The following is a 23,592-nucleotide window of genomic DNA, read 5'->3' on the forward strand; positions in this document are numbered from 1 at the left end:
TCTTCTGTTGGCACAGAACACCATCTCTTGCCTGCCACGTGTGGGGTGTTTCTGTGGAACAAATGGCTGTCGGCCCTCTGCTTTATTAAATAGTTCTCACTCACTTGAGTTTTGTTGTCTAGAAACTCAACGTGTAGCCTTAAGGCTATCGCTCATTATATTTCCTGGCGTTGCGTGGTCTCTGCCGTCCACGACCTACTCGCTGATCTTGGTGATGGTGCTTGTTCGGTTAATTTCCTTTGGGTTCTTAGCCATGTAGGTATTGTGGGTAATGAATTTGCTGATCATCTGACTGGGGGTGGGGGGAGGCAGCAACCTATCCTCCCCATTGTCCATAACCCTTCTGGGACCGGATTTGCAGTTTTACATCAAATCCCTTTTTGATTGATCATGAGCTAACTCTTGAATAAACTTCATGCCATCAATGAGACTCCCACCACCATGTGGCATTCTTCCCTCTGCCTCTCCTGGCAGGAATCCACTATCCTCTGCCATCTTTGTATTGGCCGTACTAGGTTGACCCATGGTTTTTTACTTTTTTACTCTGCATTGAGTGGCCATGCCCCCCCCCCCCCCCCCCACCTCTCTCTCTCTCTTTGTAGTTGCAAGACTCATCTCATGTTGATCCATATTTTGCTGCACTGCCCCCGTCTTTTGGCCATTCTCATTTAATGTGCCCTACCACCGTCCTTGTTTCAGGTGTTGCTGGACGACTCTCTTATGCTTACGTCTGTCATCAGTTTTCTTTGTAGAAGTGGTTTTTCATCTCGGGTAGAAGTCCTTGAATTTATCTCTGGAATTTGAGTCCCACAATTGATGTTGCCTCCACACCGGCACGACTCCAACTGCCTTTTCCCTACATTTTGCCTGGTCTGTTGTATTGTTTTGTTTCTCCTTTTCCTGTGCCTTCTTCCCCTGGTGTTGTCCTTATTGTATCATGATATGGTATGGTGGGTTGTCAGGACCTGTTGGTGGCAGTGCTGGTGCCCCATCATACATGGCATGTCTGGGGCTCTACCTGTTTCCACCTACTAGTCTCCTGTTCTGTCCTTTTCCTGCTGCCCTGATGTCCCTTTTCCTTTCCTTGTTTGCACGTTAACCCTTCTTCTTGACTGGATTGTGTTGTTAGTGTTGACCCTTCTCGGATTTCTGCCATCTTAGATCATAGGGCTGGTAATCTCGCTAGTTGGTCCCCCTCCCCAAATCAACCAACCAATCCAAGAACTGAGTGCTCATATACATTGATGTCATCAGTTTTAAATGTTTCAAATCTTTCTGTGTTGTTGTTAAAATAGAAACACACCACAACTTTTTGCATAGCTTTGTGAAATAAAATACATTTTCATGGAAGGTATGCTTTCTGAAAAGAAAGGTAGATGGTGGATTAACTTTAATGTTACAATAAGCATAATCACAGTATTTCATCCCAGATTTAGTGCAAACCCATTCTCATCACCAAAAATCACAGTACTAGCTCACTTTCTCTTAGAAACATGTGCAAGAAGCCTTTGTCCCCATCACAGCTCCAAAAATAATGATTACTGTATAAAAAGTGCACTCTAGTCTCAATAACATACGTAACAGATCTTGCACAATTATCACATTTCCCAAGACGTTGGAAAAATTGCAGCCAGGTTTTGTTATGTCTTCCTTTCCTGTTTCCTACCATTTTCCTCCATCTATATATTAAATCATTACTAATCTTTTGTAGAATCCAAATAAAAGCATTATTCTCAACAGTGCATTCTCCATTCATATTTGGAAGTAACATTTTATTGTCCAGTAAGTGACACATCTATTGAAATCATCAATTTCCATTACAACTTCTTCTTGGGATGTTTTGTATTTGTGATTGATCCAGCTTCTGTGTCAACTATATGACCCATCTGCACATTCCATTTCATCAAAGTATACACAAGTACACCCACAGCATCAACAATTCTGAAAGGAGTAAGGTGGTTTACATCAACCTCGCAACTCATGAACTTGCATACACAGCTATGTAAAATTGTTTTGATCAAAGTCAAGTGCATAATGTGTGCACAGAGGCAGTTATAATAAGTGATATGTGCACAGAGGTAGTTGCAAGCCAGCTCTTCCCCCCACCATGAAAAACCAGTGGGTAGAGACTGCTCATGCTGACATCATAGCTCATGCTACATCTCACCCACTGCGGTGACAGATGTTTCTGTTGTTTTGGTATATTTGTGTCTTGTGACAATTTTCTATGAAATGATTCACTGTCATGAATAAAAATACTTTATTAAAAATCTGAAATTTACTTTTAAATTTTTAAGGTTTAGAATTGGTATAATAATAGGAAAATTGTCGCAACTGCTTAAATTCATTCTGCAAGTTCCATTATTTCATTGTTCTCGGTGCTGTACAATACTACTTTTCTGTTGGATCTCATATGCAATGCCAAATCTTGCCTTTGAATTACATTTTGATTTAAAATAAGATTCAGTTCTCTTAAGTATTGATAGCTTTTTTGGTTACATAATTTAGTTTGTTATTCAGATCAGTGGATAAATGCTGTTACAGAGACAACAATTTTTTCATCTATTGAACCTGAGAATCAAATAGGACTCTCATTTTGTTCATGCTTGTGGATATTTTGATAGAATTACTTATAGTAAATTCAAAACTAGTCCGATTTTATTAGGTGTTTCTACAGTCAAGGTATCATGCCTTGGCCTCTTTCATGTAACTGAGCTTACCCAACCATAATTATTTGTTCAGTTGATAAGTGGGGGGAGTCTGTGCCAGAGACAGCAGTACATTCAGTGATGGCAAACAAATATAAGGAAAGTTCGTTTTGATTGGCTACTTTATGTTATCAACCAAGCTTGAGCTACTTCAATGTTCACATCTCTCTTCTCAGCTATTCTGGTTCAATTTTGTATGAGGAATCTCCAAGTATACACTTTACAATGTATGCTTCATTACTAACACAGTTCAGCAAATAATAGCTGTCATCTGCAACAGAGCTGTACATTTTTCATCTGCTAACAATGGCATTATTTATGGCGTTCCATTTAAGTCTTTGTGTGTGTGTGTGTGTGTGTGTGTGTGTGTATGTGTTATTTTTATTTTTATATGCTGTTGTATTGTAGAGTGTTAATTTATTTACTTTTTTATTTTTAGAAGAGAGTAAGGGGGAAAACAGCATTTGTGTTGCAACCAAAACTGTGAAAGAGAGTGATAAACTGACTAAAAAGTCTGATTTTGCAAAGGAAACTGATGAGTGTGAGGAGGATGATGAACCTCCTGAACAGGATACAGTCTTGTTCATTAAAGGTCTTAATTTCAACTCAAGGGAAAAAGATGTGATAGAGGTATGTCATGTGGTTCTGGTTAATTGTATGTTTTGCTGTGTTGATGCCTATTTCGTACATATTTTTGTATTGAAGTTGATACTTAATCTGTTTAAAGGCACTGTGATCGAATTTTATTTAAATTTATGGTAGCTCTTCAGTCATAAGAAACGACAATTTCATTTTCATTAAACAACTGATGTTGTGAGACGCTTTAATATGAAATAATCATCAGCTGATTTGATACTTTAATGAGAAATGTAGCACTGCATTAAAACAGTTCATTTCATTTCTATTTATTCCCATCAGATAAAATTACTTCGTACCATTTCTGCTTGCATTTTATTACTTAATGGTGAACTTGAGAGCATGTTTTGTGTTGCCTGCCTATGTAAAATGATGGAAAATGCTTTTTGGATGATACACTATGTATTTGTACCGGTTATGTGTTTGCTGTATAATAGGTTTTTGTCGTTTGTTCCCCACTTAGCAGCTTTCCATTCACTTTGTTTTTATTGACATTCACTGGTAAGTTGTAAAGGTGCAATTAAGTTTTAGCCCGGAAAACACTTGTCCAAACCAATGGGTTATCAAATCAGTGTAATCATCTTAACAGTGCTATTATTTAAAGTTACTGGCACATTGAAACTGTTGCAGGACCAGGACTCGAAGCATAGCCTTGCTTTTGTGGGCAGTGTTCTTGTCAATTGATTTATCCAGGCCCAACTCATGACCTCCCCTCACAGCTTCACTTCTGCCAGAACTTCTCGTACTGTCCAAACTTCACAGAGGTCTCTTGAATACCTTGCTGGACTAGGACTCTTGTGTGAAAGGAGTGATTATGGCTAAGCCACTTCTCCACAGCATCCTTTCTTCCACAAGTGCTAGTCCTGCAAGGTATGCAGGAGACTTCTGTGAATTTTGGAAAGTAAGAAGTGATGCTTTGATGGCAGGCCAAGCCTGGATAAATCAGCTTGTAAGAAAATTGTCTGCGAAAGGTCCCGGGCTCGAGTACCAATTTGGCACACAGTTTTAATATACTGGAAAACAATGCACACTCCACTGCAAATTGAAAGATTCATTGTGTAACTGCTGTTATTGCTTTGAAGTTTTGACATTTGTTATTATACCATTATTTTCAACCTTTAGTCATGAATAATAGTATATAATGGGGGGTTAGTTTCATAGGGAAGGGAGCTAACTGTGTGTAATAAATTGAATCTTTTCATTTGTTTAGTGATGTTACACAACATTGTGTTGTCTTTTGCATCATGTGTGGGAAAGGTGAAAGATTGTTGTCTTTTAGATGCACACATTCAGTCTCTAAAAGAGGGATTCTGAAAACCCGTGAAATGTTCGTACTGTGTTGCAATATCTTCTCCTGCTATTACCTTCAAGGAAATTTGTAGCTGGATAACTTTTTGAGCCTAACTAGGAAGTGAGAATGTGCTAACTATGCTAAATATCTAGGAGTGTGTGTCTGGAGTGACCTAAATTATAATGATGACATAAAGCTAGTTGTAGGAGAATCAAATGCCAGGCTGGGATTTGTTGGAAGAAGCCTAAAGAAATATAAGAGGCTATAGAAAAGAGCAAAAGAAGAGCACTTTTTTATGTGTTTATTTAGTCAGTGTGTAAGTGCCACAGAGAGATGCTCATTAAACCTGTGGCAGATGCTACAAATAAGTGTTGTGCATGTTGCATGCCGACAGCCGTTCTTCCTGTGCACCATTCATAGCTGGAAGAGGAAGGGGAGGGGGGGGGGGGGGGGAAGAGGGAGTGATAATGACACTTAAAATGCCTTCTGCAGAGTCTGAATGTAGGTGTAGATGAATATACTTTTAATTTTGATAGTCTAAAAGGAGTTGCTATAACTGTTGCCCAACTTCTAGCATTTCAGACATTGTGGTCCAGTACATTATGTGACAATTGCAATGAAAAAAGATCCAAAAAGCCCAGGGAAGATGCTATCAATGGGATATGGCTTTATTCAGTTTAAGCATAAGGAAAGTGCCGATAAAGCCTTAAAGACACTCCAGCATTCTGTTATTGATGGCCATAGCATTGAACTGAAGCGTTCAAACAGGACACTAAAGTAAGTAACAGCTGTTAGCTTCGAAGAGTGAAGTGGAACAATGCTGCACTGTGGCTTGTGGAGTTTATTCTAATAAAAAGTGCATATTTGTGTGTGTGTGTGTGTGTGTGTGTGTGTGTGTGTGTGTCTGTAGAAATTTTAATTTTTGACACACATGAGACAAATATATATAGTTGTTAGCCAGAATGGACATGATTGAAAATGCTTTACACAGTTGTCATCCTTCTTTACTCAATTTTCAGATGCTGTAAATTTTGTTCATGAGTTTTTCGTCATTGCAATTTATTTGCTCCTTATTGCAGAAACAGTAAAACGGTTTATTTTACAACTTTTCCTTGTGCTGCATAGTCATCCCTGTATTACATGTAATTCTTTCCTTCATTTTGCATACTCTTATATTAGATTCCACCTTCTTCCGAAACAGTTGTATTGTAAGTTCACATTATACAGCACACCTTAAAGAAACCTGATTTTAAAAAATCTCTCTCCCTCTCCCTCTCTCACTCCCACTCCCACTTCCACTCCCACCGTCCTTTCCCCATCCCATGACCATTTTCTTCAAGGCTGTAAATAACTAACCTTGTGACAGTTAACAAGACTGATATTACTTTGCAGCAATAACATGCTGTGTTGTTATTAAATGCAATCATGACCTTAAAAGAATAAATTATGTTATTTATAATTGGTTTCAAAAAGCCAAAAAATGTGAATTAAAGTTCAAATTTATATAATTGCTTAGTCTGCCATGTAAAATCCTCTGTAAGTGATCATTTTGCTGAAGTAAGCTCTGAAATTTGTAACAATATTGGTGTTAATGGCCACAAGGAAACTTAGTTTTGTAGATGCTGTTGTTTAGACACATTTATATACTTTCTGTAGACTATGCAACATTATCATCTTATTTCTTAAATGTTGTATATTTTGATCTCTTTCAGTAGGTAATTTCAGTGGTTATTTTAATTTCAGAAATGAAGTTGTTACAGCCAGGAAGAAAACTAAAATTGGAAAGCAAACTGGAACAAAAATCTTGGTTCGCAATGTTCCTTTTCAAGCTACGAAGAAGGAAATCTTTGATCTCTTCAAGTATGTATTGCTCACTTTATTGATGATTGCGGTTATTGTTTCCACTAGTCCCATTGCGACTAGAAGAAATGAAGAAATAACTCTTCCCAGTCTAACTGAGATGATGGAATTTGACTTTGTGTGAAACAAACAAAAGAGAGAGAGGAAATACATTATGCTGGAATAAGTCGGCTCTTCCAAAATTCTGTCATCTATTTCAGTATTTGTCTTCTAAAAGAATTAATTCTCTGATGGCATACAGTCTCCTGGCTGCATAGGGAAAATGTAAAAGTCCAGGATTTGGTTTCCTTTAGGCCCTTATTACTGAGAAAGATTTGTAACATTGTTATCAAGTGTACTGTTGTATCCTGAATGAATAATCCGTTATGTAAAAAATCCAGGGTGTGCATGATTTTTCCATGTAAGTCCTTTGTTGTGTTTATTTGCCTTTTATGTAATACCTCTGGAAGTTACTTTGCATATTGGGGGGTGGGGGGAATGCAGACATGCTCCCTTGTAATTTGGGGTCTATGTTAAATTGTTAACTAACTGGATGAGTGAATTCCCACATTTGCAAAAGACAAAGGCATACCCCTCCATATCATCATACCTGGTAAAGCACTATGATGTTCAAACCAATCCTTTTTGTTGAAGGTGACTTAATATTAGTCATCTGACATATCATTAAGTAAGTGAAAATTTTAGCAACTGTGAAAGATACAAAAAATGAATTAATTAACAGGAGCACAGAAATAGCAATGGTTGATGCCAATGAGGTTACTAGAGCTTAGGATATACTGCAAGGAGAATTCCCACCTGTGTAGTTCAGAGAAGCTACTGTTACGAAGAATGATCCAGGTGGCATAGGCTGTGAAACAGTCATGGAAGTGGAGCACCCCTTGTTGGGCAGCATGTTTAGTAACTGGGTGGTCTAGCTGTTCTTTGCAACAGTTTGCCAGTGGCCATTCATACAGGCAGACACAGACAGACAGGTTGTTAGTTGTCGTGCCCTTGTTGAAAGCAGCACAGTGGTTACAGCTTAGTTCCTAGATCACATGGCTTTTTTGACAGGTAGCCCTACCTTTGGTGCGATAGGAGGTTTGTGCCAGTTCAGGATTTGAATCCAGGCCTAGATTCAGTGGCAGTGGAATGCCACTGAGGGAGGGGTGGGAAGGGTAATTGGTCGGTTATTCCTTGTTTCAGGACACAATGAGGTGTAGTTGAAACTCTGGTAGAGAATGTGGTTCAGATTCAACTATCTCTCTTCATGTCCTGAAAAGAGGAATATCCTACCCATTATCCCTCCCACCCCTCCCACAGAGGCATTCTGCTGCCCACTGAACCTACACAATATCCTAGTCCATTCCTCATTGCCTCATGGATTATATCCCTGCAATAGACCTAGATTCAACATATTCCCCATATATCCTTCCACTAGCATATACTCTAGTTTAGTCACAAGCATCTCCTATCTTATCAAAGACAGAGCTACCTGTGAAAGCAGCCATGTAATTGACAAACCAAGCTGCAAGCATTGTGCTACTTTCTACGTGCCACATGAATGGCCACCAACAAACTGTGGCCAAGAGGCAACTGGACCAGCCATTTGCTGAACATGCAGCCCAGCACAGTGCTTCACTTCAATGATTGCTTCACAGCTGCATCTCCTGTTGCTTCACAGCCTGTGCCTCTTGGATCCTTCCTACCAACACCATTTTTTCTGAACCTGGCAGCCATCCTGATGTAGATTTTCTGTGATTTCCCTGAATCACTTCAGGCAAATGTTTGGATGTTTCCTTTGAAAGACATGGCCAATTTCTTTCTCCATCCTTCCCCAATCTGAGCTTGTGCTCCATCTCTAACGACCTTTATGTTGACGGGACATTAAACAGTAATCCCCTCCTCCACCATCTTCTCTGAATTGCATTTCCCGCAAAATGTCCTATGTTCCTGTAACCCCCATAGACTCAGCATTTCCTCTCCTGTGTCTTCCACCCACCTATCCCCTACACTGCTCCCACTTCAGCACTACACAGTCTACTACTCCACCAACAAACCCACTAGTCTTTATCCTCTTCAATACTTTTCTGCTGCCCTTCTCCTCATCCCCTCTTCTTCCACCCCAAACCTCCCGACTGCAATTAGCAGCCCTACCCTGTCGGCACCGCATCCGTGCATGCTCCCACAAGCAGCACTACTCCTTCCCCCACGCCTACCCTGCTATATCTCCCTCTCCCCATCCTCCTCCTACTTACCCCTCACCCACTCCAGACTGCTGTACCCACCAGGTGCAGTTACAATCCACAGTCCAACTACAATGGCCAGAAGGAGGTCTTTTGATCCAAAGCTTATATGTATAGCAGTCTTTTCGTTGAGCCTGTCTGCAACTTAATGTCTATATGGTCAGTAGCAGGATTTACACGTGCTTAACCTGCTTAAATGTGCTGTAAGGAGAACGTCTCAATTAATGAGGCAATTGGAAGATTTCATGCAATGCCTACTATAAAAAACATTGTCAACCTTTTTTTGCTACTAGAAAAATATATAAAGAAACTATCAAGTGAGAATTGTGCACTGTCAAATATCCTTTCCTTTTTGTCTTATGTTATGATATCCCTTAATGCCCAAGAATAGTAATTATTGGCTTCGTTCACAGGACTTTTGGTGAACTTAAGGCTGTCCGTCTTCCTAAAAAGATGGTAGGCACTGGACAACACAGAGGTTTTGCATTTATTGACTATCACACAAAGCATGATGCAAAGGTAAGATGATAAGAGCTTTCACTGTGTGGAACTGTTGTTGTAGTAGTTGTTTGTAACTGTTGGCATTTGTAGCATCATTCACAAATTTTAAAACTTTTAGGATTCGTGATGAAACCATGATGTATGTATGTTTGATGAGACAAACTATATGTATGTTAAGAAGTTCTAGGAAAAAGTAGTTATAACATAGATTAAAAGTTTTTTGAGATACATTTGTCATGTTATGCCTTATTCTGTTGCCATCATTTTCATTATTATATGATGTTTCAGAGAGCATTTAAGACACTTTGTCAGAGCACACATTTATATGGTCGACGACTTGTGCTGGAGTGGGCAGAAACTGAGGAGAATGTTGATGAACTAAGGAAGAGAACTGCTGAGCATTTCCTAGATGGTAAGTAAATATACTTAGTAATATTTACTGCAGGTGTGACTTTTACTGGAGCAAATATTTTTCACCATACCATTCTGTCCAGAAAATGAATAAACATTTTCTATTCCCTATACACAAAAGTTGCCTTGCATTTCATCAATATTTTAAGAAATCAATGATGGGCATCTAGAACTCAATAATTAGTTTATCAGTCTCTTGGATGGTTTTTGTATTACTAAATTAGGGGAATAATGTAATATATATTGCCAGTATTCCTCTGTCACATATAATTTAAAATGGATGCAAGGAATGATTTCTTGAGCAAATCTATACAGCTTCATGGGTGTCATGATTTGATTTTCAAATAGTCTTCATAAACTTACTTTAGCAGCATGCCTTGTGACAGTGCCCTCACATTCATTGCAAGGACTTTTACCCTATAATGTGTGAAAACAAGGCCATTTTGTGACAGTATTATAATGAGTTTTGTGAAGGCACATGTTGAGAAATTTTTTATGCTCTTCTATTGTGCAACACTGCCACCAAAAGAGCAGAATGTCATTTTATGCTAAGCAGTTTTTTCTTTGTTATTGATACCAGCTTTGACTGGAAAACTTTCTGTGTCCCTGTGCCTTCATTGAACCTGCCAAAAATGAAAACCTGATCCAAGTGTTTGAGTTGAGAGTTATCCTCATTGTAGGTCCAACACAAGGACATAGAAAGAAGGATCCTTTATTGTATGATTATATGATAGCGGAACAAACACTGGTAGCAGTTACTTCTGTAAAATATCTGGGAGTATGCGTACGGAACGATTTGAAGTGGAATGATCATATAAAACTAATTGTTGGTAAGGCGGGTACCAGGTTGAGATTCATTGGGAGAGTGCTTAGAAAATGTAGTCCATCAACAAAGGAGGTGGCTTACAAAACACTCGTTCGACCTATACTTGAGTATTGCTCATCAGTGTGGGATCCGTACCAGGTCGGGTTGACGGAGGAGATAGAGAAGATCCAAAGAAGAGCGGCGCGTTTCGTCACTGGGTTATTTGGTAACCGTGATAGCGTTACGGAGATGTTTAATAAACTCAAGTGGCAGACTCTGCAAGAGAGGCGCTCTGCATCGCGGTGTAGCTTGCTCGCCAGGTTTCGAGAGGGTGCGTTTCTGGATGAGGTATCGAATATATTGCTTCCCCCTACTTATACTTCCCGAGGAGATCACGAATGTAAAATTAGAGAGATTAGAGCGCGCACGGAGGCTTTCAGACAGTCGTTCTTCCCGCGAACCATACGCGACTGGAACAGGAAAGGGAGGTAATGACAGTGGCACGTAAAGTGCCCTCCGCCACACACCGTTGGGTGGCTTGCGGAGTATCAATGTAGATGTAGATGTAGAAGGACACAATGTGGCTTAGTTGGTGGTCCAGGGGCAGGACATAACTTTTATCTTCAAGCACTAAAGCTTAAAAGAAATTTGTCTCTTCTAAGTGATTTTATACAACCAAAAACTGGTTTGCAGTACTTTGTTCATCAAATGAACTATAATCCGTTCAACATAAGGTTAAACCTGATGTAAACAAACACAAATATGATGGTTTTTTTTGGTCAGAAGTCGTAGCACATGTACACTGGTGGTGTTATGCTCTTGGAAGTAGGTCCTACTTATGTATTAGATATCTTGTTATTAAGTTACATTAAATGAAACTTTAAGACATTCAAATGTGTTAACAGCTATCAACTTTTTTCTTAATCAAGCTTCAGTTACATAGTTTTTATTTCAAAAATCGTGTACAGTCACAGCCTCTGCAGTGTTTTGGTCTGATTGTCGCACTGTTAATGCGCAGTACGAAAATGGCTGAGGCTGCTTCCTGTTCCTTAGTGAAACACGCACGTGGAACACAGTTAAAAAGTGTTGAGAAGTAGGCTGTTCTTAATGTTTTTCATGAATTTACAGAGATAATCAGCTTTCAAGTTTTCCCAGGGCTGTATATACTGCAGTTGACAATAATCTTAACATTGAATGTATAGTACATTAGATAGCGTAGTAGAATGTGAATCACATGAGGTTATTAGTGCGTTGTTTCAAATTACCCCTGTGCCTTTTTTTATTTTTATTTGAAATACCTACATCTCGTAATTATTGAACTCGTCATCATTTTTTATGAATAATGTGGTCTTCTTGTTTCTAATTACTTATTGGACGCGAAATTCCTGTTTCCATTTCAATTAAAAAATTCTTAATTATTGATGTTTTATGAAAGACTGTTCATAAAAGTTGATTAAATTAAGAAAACATAACAATTTAATCTTTTAAGGCAAAAACATAAAATCAAATTCTCTTTATTTTGACTATGTCCATCGTTTTATACCCCAGAGGTAGATAAGTACCATAGAAATATGAAAGACAATCATCTTCAGAGCACCAAGCACATTGTACAAATGCTGCATTTTTACATTTGCTACTGTACCATTACAATATGAACCCACCAGAACTGATCTGGAGGCAAGCTGCGGGATTTGGCCCGAGAGGTAACAAGACTGTTGAGCTGCCAGACATCCTGTAATTGACGCACGCAGCTTTTTCACATGTCTCTGCTGAATTCTGGTGGGATATAGAACGGCTCATCATAAAAAAAAGAGAAAATGCTGCACCTGGTTGGTTTCGTGTATTCTGTTGTTGATAGGCTCATTATCAAAGTAGCAGGTGACACTTTGAGAACTGAAATGTATTTCTCTGATTCAGATAAGGAAGGAGGTAAGAGATAACCAGACTGGCCTGCTGTAGGTAATACCTTCAGCGGCTTCAATATTTAACTATACAGGAAATCCTTCAATACTCCCTTACGTTACACACAGCTTGTGCAGAAAAAATACCCTGTGGTTAAGTCAGGAGTTTTCATCAGTCTTGTTTTTAATTACAATAGTACGTTAGCTAAAAACAATGATGTGTTGCAGTTTTCGTCTAGTCGTCCAAGGGGCATATTGTGGGAGATTTACAGTGTATTATTTCATTCTGAACCATAGACCTTGCCGTTGGTGGGAAGGCTTGCGTGCCTCAGCGACACAGATTACCATACCGTAGGTGCAACCACAACGGAGGGGTATCTGTTGAGAGGCCAGACAAACGTATGGTTCCTGAAGAGGGGCAGCAGCCTTTTCAGTAGTTGCAGGGGCAACAGTCTGGATGATTGACTGATCTGGCCTTGTAACATTAACCAAAACGGCCTTGCTGTGCTGGTACTGTGAACGGCTGAAAGCAAGGGGAAACTATGGCCGTAATTTTTCCCGAGGGCATCCCCCCTGCGGGTTCGGGGGTAAGAATAGGCCTACGGTATTCCTGCCTGTCGTAAGAGGCGACTAAAAGGAGTCTCAACTGTTTCGGCCTTTATTGTGATGGTCCCCATTGGGGTTTGACCTCCATTTTTCCAAATTCAACAGAAGTACGAGCCTTTTGGGGAAGGACACCTTATGTGGTGCACCATGAGTCCTCTGTGCCCTAAGACCTTGGCACACGTTATCGTCTTGGCGTCGTAACTGCACCCTCCATCCCTTATTTTGGGCATACATACCTCATGGATTGTGTCAGTTACGCCCTTAGTGCGTCACCATCTGCACCCACGATCACTATGGACTACCAATGGCACCCAACATCCAGCACGGTAGCCAGCCCGTTGTGGTGGGGTTGTCATGTACCCTCTAGGTTGTAGCCCCCTGACGACACAGGGATCGTACTGCCGATGCCTGCGCTGACACCTCCCCACGTAAGCCAAGGAGTAGATGCCTGTCTGTCTGGGGCATCAGGACTCCCGGCAACGGCCATCTTGCCAGGTGGCCTTTGCTGTGGCTGGGTGGCGCCCGTGGGGAGAGCCCCTGGTTGGAGTGGGTGGCTTCGGGGCGGATACCCCGCAATGAAGCGGGTAAAGTCTCAATCAGGTGGTTGCACGACCACCAACGTCTCTAAGCGCGGTAAAGTCGACTTTAACGCTGTGGCATATGACCCCAAATTGTTCCCTTCCCTAGCCACACCCTGGGAGGGATGCAGGGCTGCGGACAGACAGGAGCCATATTCACCGCGATACCTTGTGTGCAGCAGAACTGATGGCGACAGCCCTCTCCGGCTTCTCAGCTGGAGGGGCGGCAGCCCTCTCCGGCTGCTCAGCCGGGGACGCACGGGCCTCCTCCGGCCTCACTTGTTCGGAAGGGATCCCTTGGGGGAGTCCCTTCCAAGGGCTTCCCCAATGTCTCACAAGACACTAGCCAGTGGCTGAAGAAGCCACCAGCTGCTTGTCGAAGGGCTTCACGCTCTTCGTCTGTTCCTGATAATGCGTCAGGAAAGCCCTCCCAGCATGTAAACCCTCCTCCAAAAGACAATAGAGAGAAGAGGAAGCTCTCTAAGAAGCCTAAGGACCCAGTGGTTCCCGTGCCACCGCTTCCTGTCAGCTCAGCCTCTGAGGATGAGGTCGAGCTCTTTGCGTCCCCTGATGACCTAGATCTCGCCGTCTCCTCAGAGACAATGGACATAGCGACGTCCGTCTCTCAGTCGATGGCAGCATGTGACCCTGCGAAGTAATTTGATTTTTCAGTGCCTGCATGCCCCTGCAGGACACGCTTTGTACAATCTTCCAGTGGAATTGTGGCGGTTATTTTAGCCATCTACCTGAGTTACGTCAGCTTCTAAGCATGACACCTGCTTTCTGCATTGCCCTCCAGGAAACCCGGTTCCCGGCAATGCGGACCCTTGTCCTTCATGGATACAGGGGTTATTACTGCAACCGTAGCACTTACAATTGTGTGTCAGGTGGAGCCTGCGTGTATGTCCTTACCTCTGTATATAGTGCTCCTGTGCTCCTTCAAACATCATTGGAAGCTGTGGCTGTCCGCGTAAGGACTACCCAGGACATAACCGTCTGCAGTGTCTATCTCCCTCCAGGTGGTACAGTCTCCCTGACCGAATTGGCTGCACTTGTCACCCAACTTCCCACGCCTTTTCTTCTCCTGGGGGATTTTAACGCCCACAATTCCCTGTGGGGTGGAACGAAGATTACTGGCCAAGGCAGAGATGTCGAGAATCTCATCTCCCAACTCGACCTCTGCCTCTTAAACACTGGCGCCGCCACACATTTCAGTGTGGCGCATGGCATGTTCTCGGCCATAGATCTGTCGTTTTGCAGCCCAGGGCTTGTACCATCGGTCCACTGGAGAGTCCATGACGACTTGTGTGGTAGTGACCATTTTCCAATCTTCCTTTCACTACCCCAGCGTCGCTCCCATGAACGCTTGCCTAGATGGGCATTTAGCAAGGCAAACTGGGAAACGTTCTCCTCTGCTGCCACTGTTGACTCTCTCCCCCACGGTACCATCGATGTGGCGGTTGAGACACTGACTGCAGCGATTGCTTCCGCTGCGGAACGTACCATTCCTCGTTCGTTAGAGTGCCCCCGGCGAAAGTCAGTGCCTTGGTGGTCTCCAGAGGTCGCTGAAGCCATTAAAGAACATCGGCGGGCTCTTCTGTGACATAAGCGGCACCCGTCTTTGGAGAACCTCATTTTTTTCAAACGTCTCCGTGCTCAGGCACGGTGGCTCATCAAAAGGCGGAAACGGGAGTGCTGGGAGAGGTACGTTTCCACTATTGGCTCCCGTACTTCACCCTCCCAGGTGTAGATGAAGATTCAGTGCATCTGTGGATTGCAGCACTCTATAGGTGTCGCATGGCTTACTCTCAATGGGACGGTATCCACCGATGCCGAAGCAATCGCCGAGCATTTCGCACAGCACTATGTTCGGGCCTCTGCGTCGGGGAATTACCCGCCTGCATTTCGCGCGCTCAAACGCCGGGAGGAAGGCAAACGGCTTTCTTTTGCTTCTTGCCACCCTGAGGTGTATAACGCCCCGTTTAGTTTGTGGGAACTCCAGAGCGCTCTGGCACAGTGCCCTGATACAGCCTCTGGGCCAGATGGCATCCACAATCAGATGCTCAAACACCTGTCCCCGGACTGTCAGCTGTGTGTTCTTGCCATCTTCAACCGCATTTGGGGCGATGGTGTCTTTCCGTCGCAGTGGCGGGAGAGTACCATCATTCCAGTGCTGAAGCCTGGTAAGGACCCGCTTAATGTGGATAGCTATCGGCCCATCAGCTTGACAAATACTCTGTGCAAGCTATTGGAACGCATGGTGAGTCGACGGCTGTGTTGGCTGCTCGAGTCTCAGGGTCTTCTGGCTCCGTGCCAGAGCGGCTTCCGTCAGGGCCGTTTCACCGCCAATACTTTGGTCTTTCTTGAGTCTGCAATCCGCACTGCTTTTTCCAGGCGCCAACACCTCGTTTCCGTCTTTTTCGATCTCTCCAGAGCATATGACACGACGTGGCGGCACCATATGCTCGCCACGTTGCACGGGTGGGGTCTCCGGGGCTCTCTCCCCATTTTTATTCAGAATTTTTTATCTATTCGGACATTCCACGTTTTAATTGGCGCATTCCATAGTTCACTTCATATCCAGGAGAACGGCTTTCCACAGGGCTCTGTATTGAGCGTGCCCCTTTTCCTTGTGGCCATTAATGGCCTTGCAGCAGCAGTAGGGTCGTCTGTCTCACCCACGTTATATGCTGACGATTTCTGCATCTTTTTCAGCTCCTCCACCATTAGTGTTGCAGAACGTAGGCTGCAGGGAGCCATACGCAAGGTGCAGGCGTGGGCCCATGGGTTTCAATTTTCTCCTGCGAAGACTTGTGTTATGCACTTTTGTCGGCATCGTACTGTCCATCCCCACCCTGAGCTCTATCTTCAGGATGCCATGCTCAGGGTTGTTGACACTTACCGTTTTCAGGGATTGCTGTTCGATGCCTGGCTTACTTGGCTTCCACATATTCGTCAACTCAAGCGTCAGTGCTGGCGGCATCTGAATGCCCTCCGCTGCCTCAGCAACACAACGTGGGGTGCAGATCGTAATACGCTGCTGCAGCTCTACAATGCCCTCGTGCTGTCCCGACTGGATTATGGGAGTGTGGTGTATGGCTCAGCGTCGCCCTCAGCGTTACAACTACTGGACCCCGTTCACCACTGTGGGATTCGACAGGTGACAGGAGCATTCTGCACCAGCCCTGTTAATAGCCTCCTTGCTGAGGCTGGGGTTCCTCCACTTCGTATTCGTCGTCAACAGCTGTTAGCCAACTATACTGTCCACGTCCGTTGTTCGCCCCGTCACCCTAACTATCGTCTCATTTTCGCTAATGCGGCAGTCCATCTCCCACACCGGCGGCCGCGATCAGGCCATACAATTGGGATCCGTGTTTGGTCGCTCCTTAATGAACTAGAGTGTTTGCCTCTTCCATCTGCTTTCCAGGTCCGCCCACATACACCACCTTGGTGTATTCGTCGGCCGCAGCTTCGGCTGGAACTTTCACGATGGCCTAAAGATTCAGTTCCTCCTGCAGTCTTGCGCCGCCAATTCCTTGCTCTCCTAGGCGCATACCATGCCTCAGAGGTTATCTATACCGATGGCTCGATGGTTGATGGCCGTGTGGGGTACGCTTATGCTCATGCGGACTATGTCGACCAGCGCTCCTTGCCGGATGGCTGCAGTGTTTACACTGCAGAACTGACAGCCATTTTTCGTGCCCTTGAGCGTATTCGTACCAGCACTGGAGAGTCCTTTGTCATTTGCAGTGACTCGCTCAGTAGTCTGCAGGCTCTTGACCAGTGCTACTCACACCATCCCATTGTTGGTACCATCCAGGGGTCCATTCACACTCTTGAACAGCGTGGTCGTTCGGTGGTGTTCATATGGACCCCGGGACACGTTGGGATCACGGGAAACGAACTCGCCGACAAGTTAGCCAAAGAGGCTACCCGCAAACTGCCGTTGGAGATCGGCCTCCCGGCAACTGATCTCCGAACGGTTTTGCACCGTCGGGTCTTTGGGTTGTGGGGAGACGAATGGCGCACTCTGTCTGCACCCAACAAGCTGCGGCAGGTAAAGGAGACCACGACTGTGTGGAGTTCCTCCATGCGGGCCTCTTGCAGGGATTCTGTTGTTCTGTGTAGGCTCCGCATTGGCCACTCTTGGCTGACGCATGGTCATCTGCTGCGTCGAGAGGACCCCCCTCATTGTCGCTGTGGTGCGAATATGATGGTGGCCCATATATTGTTGGACTGTCCTCTTTTAACCGCCCTCAGGCGAACTTTTAATCTCCATGGTGATTTATCATCTCTTTTAGGTGACAATGTCTCTATGGCAGATCGTGTTTTAAGTTTTATTCGAGCAAGTGGGTTTTATAGGTCCCTCTAATTTTATTGCGTCACCCTCTTTTGTGCTGTATATTTTACTTAGTTTTGTGTTGTCATCCGACTCCACCCTAAACTTTTAGGCTGGAGGTTTTAACGTGTTGCAGGGTGGCTGGCTCATCCTATTATTTTCGTGATCAGCCAGCCTCAGTCCTCTGCTGTACAGTTTTACTTCCTTCTGCCTTTCTTCTCTGTGTTGTTTTTGTTACTGTGCTCCGTTTTCCATGTTTCTTTATTATTGACCTTGGGGATTTTCTTCCCCTGGAATTTTTATCTTGTGCTTCGAATGACTAATGGATGGTTTCCCTGTGCTCTCTGTGTTTATGAAACAAGAGACCGATGACCTCTGCAGTTTGGTCCCTTTAATCCTCAAACCAAACAACCTTTCCCGAGAGCATGCAGCTTTACTGTATGGATAAATGATGATGGTGTCCTCTTGGGTAAAATATTCCGGAGGTAAAATAGTCCCCCATTCGGATCTCCGGGCGGGGACTACTCAGGAGGACGTCGTTATCAGGAGAAAGAAAACTGGCGTTCTACGGATTGGACCGTGGAATGTCAGATCCCTTAATCGGCAGGTAGATTAGAAAATTTAAAACGGGAAATGGATAGGTTAAAGTTAGATATAGTGGGAATTTGCGAAGTTCGGTGGCAGGAGGAACAAGACTTTTGGTCAGGTGAATACAGGGTTATAAATACAAAATCAAATAGGGGTAATGCAGGAGTAGGTTTAATAATGAATAGAAAAATAGGAGTGTGGGTAAGCTACTACAAACAACATAGTGAACGGATTATTGTGGCCAAGATAGACACGAAGCCCACGCCTACAACAGTAGTACAAGTTTATATGCCAACTAGCTCTGCAGATGACAAAGAAATTGATGAAATGTATGATGAGATAAAAGAAATTATTCAGGAAGTGAAGGGAGACGAAAATTTAATAGTCATGGGTGATTGGAATTCGAGAGTAGGAAAAGGGAGAGAAGGAAACATAGTAGGTGAATATGGATTGGGGCTAAGAAATGAAAGAGGAAGCCGCCTGGTAGAATTTTGCGCAGAGCATAACTTAATCGTAGCTAACACTTGGTTCAAGAATCATGAAAGAAGGTTGTATACATGGAAGAACCCTGGAGATACTAGAAAATGTCAGATAGATTATATAATGGTAAGACAGAGATTTAGGAACCAGGTTTTAAATTGTAAGACATTTCCAGGGGCAGATGTGGACTCTGACCACAATCTATTGGTTATGAACTGTAGATTAAAACTGAAGAAACTGCAAAAAAGGTGGGAATTTAGGGAGATGGGACCTGGATAAACTGAAAGAACCAGAGGTTGTAGAGAGATTCAGGAAGAGCATAAAGGAACAATTGACAAGAATGGGGGAAAGAAATACAGTAGAAGAAGAATTGATAGCTTTGAGGGATGAAGTGGTGAAGACAGCAGAGGATCAAGTAGGCAAAAAGACGAGGGCTAGTGGAAATCCTTGGGTGACGAAAGAAATACTGAATTTAATTGATGAAAGGAGAAAATATGAATTGCAGTAAATGAAGCAGGCAAAAAGGAATACAAATGTCTAAAAAATGAGATCGACAGGAAGTGCAAAACGGCTAAGCAGGCATGGCTAGAGGGCAAATGTAAGGATGTAGAGGTTTACCTCACTAGGGGTAAGATAGATACTGCCTACAGGAAAATTAAAGAGACCTTTGGAGAAAAGAGAAACACTTGTATGAATATCAAGGGCTCAGATGGAAACCCAGTTCTAAGCAAAGAAGGGAAAGCAGAAAGGTGGAAGGAGTATATAGAGGGACTATACAAGGGCGATGTTCTTGAGGACAGTATTATGGAAATGGAAGAGGATGTAGATGAAGATGAAATGGGAGATATGGTACTGCGTGAAGAATTTGATAGAGCACTGAAAGACCTAAGTCGAAACAAAGCCCCGGGAGTAGACAACATTCCATTAGAACTACTAACAGCCTTGGGAGAGCCAGTCCTGACAAAACTCTACCATCTGGTGAGCAAAACGTATGAGACAGGCGAAATTCCTTCAGACTTCAAGAAGAATATAATAACTCCAATCCCAAAGAAAGCAGGCGTTGACAGATGTTAAAATTACCAAACTGTCAGTTTAATAAGTCACGGCTGCAAAATACGAACGCGAATTCTGTACAGACGAATGGAAAAACTGGTAGAAGCCGACCTTGGGGAAGATCAGTTTGGATTCCGTAGAAATATGGGAACACGTGAGGCAATACTGACCCTACGACTTATCTTAGAAGCTAGATTAAGAAAAGGCAAACCTACGTTTCTAGCATTTGAAGACTTGGAGAAAGCTTTTGACAATGTTGACTGGAATAATCTCTTTCAAATTCTGAAGGTGGCAGGGGTAAAATACAGGGAGTGAAAGGCTATTTACAATTTGTACAGAAACCAGATGGCAGTTATAAGAGTCGAGGGGCATGAAAGGGAGGCAGTGGTTGGGAAGGGAGTGAGACAGGGTTGTAGCCTCTCCCCAATGTTATTCAATCTGTATATTGAGCAAGCAGTAAAGGAAACAAAAGAAAAATTCGGAATAGTTATTAAAATCCATGGAGAAGAAATAAAAACTTTAAGGTTCGCCGTTGACATTGTAATTCTGTCAGAGACAGCAAAGGACTTGGAAGAGCAGTGGAACGGAATGGACAGTGTCTTGAAGGGAGGATATAAGATGAACATCAACAAAAGCAAAACGAGGGTAATGGAATGTAGTCGAATTAAGTCGGGTGATGCTGAGGGAATTAGATTAGGAAATGAGACACTTAAAGTAGTAAAGGAGTTTTGCTATTTGGGGAGCAAAATAACTGATGATGGCCGAAGTAGAGAGGATATAAAATGTAGACTGGCAATGGCAAGGAAAGCATTTCTGAAGAAGAGAAATTTGTTAACATCGAGTATAGATTTAAATGTCAGGAAGTCATTTCTGAAAGTATTTGTATGGAGTGTAGCCATGTATGGAAGTGATACATGGACGATAAATAGTTTGGACAAGAAGAGAATAGAAGCCTTTGAAATGTGGTGCTACAGAAGAATGCTGAAGATTCGATGGGTAGATCACGTAACTAATGAGGAAGTATTGAATAGGATTGGGGAGAAGAGGAGTTTGTGGCACAACTTGACAAGAAGAAGGGATCGGTTGGTAGGACATGTTCTGAGGCATCAAGGGATCACCAATTTAGTACTGGAGGGCAGCGTGGAGGGTAAAAATCGTAGAGGGAGACCAAGAGATGAATACACTAGGCAGATTCAGAAGGATGTAGGCTGCAGTAGGTACTGGGAGATGAAGAAGCTTGCACAGGATAGAGTAGCATGGAGAGCTGCATCAAACCAGTCTCAGGACTGAAGACCACAACAACAACAATTTCATTCTGCTTAAAAATTAAATGACATCCAGAGCTGTATGCTCCTCTGCTCGTCTCTTTTACGTGTGAACTGCAGCTGGCCACGTCATTGCAGGCTAGCTGTACCAACTGACCAGCCAGTGCTGTCGAAGTTAAACATGCTGGTAAAGCTGTTATCCTATATTATCGCTGTGTCAATGAGCGCATAATGCACAGCACAAAACGTACCCTTATTATCGTACTTGACAGAACTCGAGACAGCTTGGCTGTAGTCCCACATGAAACGGAAATCCAATGAGGTTCCAGCGAACGTGGAAGAACACATAGTGCATTGTATACATCAGGTTTATTCTTATGATGAACGGATTATAATAACAAAATCTGAGATCACTCTTTTTTTTAAAAGGAGCTTCAGTGATGACTATTAAATGTCACCAGTTAAGTACCTAATTCAATTAATTCACTCCTGAGAGGTTAAGAGTCTCTCCCATAATGAAATACGCATTAATATCTGCAAATACTGCAAAGTAAAAACTATATACAATCTTAACAGCAGAGTAAAAACTACAACCAAAAATTACACACTCTATAGTTGTTGACCATTACTTGCCAATTGAACTTTTAAGAAAAATCAGTATTCTATTTAAAAGTCAATTTCCTTTCCAACCCAACTTACCTTCATCTTCAAATTTTATCAAAGATAAATAGCAATGTTAAGAAACATACATATTTTTGATAAAAAGTAGGAAGGGTGTTTTTGAGATTCTGAAAAGCCAGAGTTTTTTAATTTTTGCAACAATAGTTTAATCTCTCAGCAGTGTTTTGTTGAATATCAAATTAATGCACACTTCAAAAACTTTAAAATGGCATCAGAGGCATCTCTATAATTTGAATAATTTTGAAGATACACTCAAATTCATTTCTCAAAATACCCAGAAAAATCAGGCAGTTTTTCATCTTTTGGAAGCTACAGCTAAAAGAATCTGCAGTATTTGTTAACTGCATGGGTGCTGTAAAATAGTACATTATGGTTCAAAACTAAGCAGAGTTTTGTTGATTTGATACGGATAGACACAAGAGTTATTGGGAACAAGGACCTGAGAGGGAACAATAGACAACAAATCTAAAAATCAGATAGTAGCATGTATATTTTTAAGTTTCTTCTGAACTTACACCTTGTTTAAGTGAGCGTAGGTGCATCCATCATGTTGTTGAGTATTATTTTTTTTATTTTGTAGATAGTACGGAATGAAAAATTAAAATGTAATGGGTAATCCTTCCCCGCATCCCCCTTCTCCACTAAATAAGCTTCAGAAAAATTCATCTTCAGAAGTCAACTAAAATCTTTTTTGAAACAAATGGCATTCACTGTCTGCTTTATTTTTTGGATGCTATTTTATACACACATTTTTCCTCTCATTTCAGAGCTGCCTAGCAAGAATCTAAGGAAAAGTACAGTTTCAATTGAAGAAATGGAAAATAGCTGAGGAATGAAAACTAGTTTTCAATATAGGTAGTGGAAATGTGACATAGGTAGTGGATGACATCATGGATTGAAAATGTGCTTTGTATTCAGTCACTGAGTAAATCGGTGAATTCTTTCAGTTAATTTTATACAATCTGCATGTAAATTAAGTAAAAATATTCAATACTTTGTACAAATATATTATTTCTCTATGAAACTGCTCCATAAATGAATTATTTATTAACCAAGTTAGTCATTAATTTTGCTTTATAGTTGGTGGATGTATGACAATGTTTCACTGTGCTGTCTACTTACATTACAGAATGCTATGACTAACTACTCCTGAATAGTGAGCTACTTCACTCACATGTCTAGAAAATTAAAACAGATATTGTGCGTGTGTGTGTGAAACAATACAGTGTCTACAATCACTCTTCAAATATTTCTACACAGAGAAGAAGTATATCATGTCAACAGACAGAAGAGAGGGACATTTTGATTTTTGTAGTGTTTTATCTCATCATCAAACATTCTAGCTAAGCTAAGCTTCCTTCTGTTTTCCAAAAACTGAAAACACCTTCTCCAGTCCATTGAAATGGTATGTGTTTCTTCCTCAGAGCACATCTCCCCCAATTACATGATGGCTGATTTCATCAAAGTGTCCATATACAAAGTGATGCTAACCTTACAGGCTTTTTTAATTTTCTTATAACTCTTTGCCTTTTTTTTTCAACCACTGAAAAGTGATTTTGTGAAGTATTGGAAAATTGCATACAATTTGGAAATATTTGTGCTTAAATGCTGCTTCTTTTAGCCAACTATCCAACTGAATTCTGATATGTGATCTGATGTTACAGTAA

At 42.1% G+C, this 23,592-nt stretch overlaps 1 protein-coding gene across 1 annotated transcript in view; it reads left to right on the forward strand.

Annotated features, from left to right (window-relative positions):
• The window catches only part of LOC126472295 (probable RNA-binding protein 19), a 109,588-nt gene extending 86,639 nt beyond the window's left edge, over positions 1–22,949 (forward strand). The window contains exons 12-17 of the mRNA XM_050099926.1: positions 3,148–3,338; positions 5,210–5,412; positions 6,379–6,495; positions 9,131–9,236; positions 9,507–9,630; positions 22,693–22,949. Coding sequence (XP_049955883.1) covers positions 3,148–3,338; positions 5,210–5,412; positions 6,379–6,495; positions 9,131–9,236; positions 9,507–9,630; positions 22,693–22,754 — 803 coding nt within the window. The 3' untranslated portion in view covers positions 22,755–22,949. The remainder of the gene's footprint in view (positions 1–3,147; positions 3,339–5,209; positions 5,413–6,378; positions 6,496–9,130; positions 9,237–9,506; positions 9,631–22,692) is intronic.
• Positions 22,950–23,592: the final 643 nt, after the last annotated feature.

The sequence above is a fragment of the Schistocerca serialis genome, chromosome 1 (genome assembly GCF_023864345.2).
Source record: "Schistocerca serialis cubense isolate TAMUIC-IGC-003099 chromosome 1, iqSchSeri2.2, whole genome shotgun sequence".
Taxonomy (NCBI): domain Eukaryota; kingdom Metazoa; phylum Arthropoda; class Insecta; order Orthoptera; family Acrididae; genus Schistocerca; species Schistocerca serialis.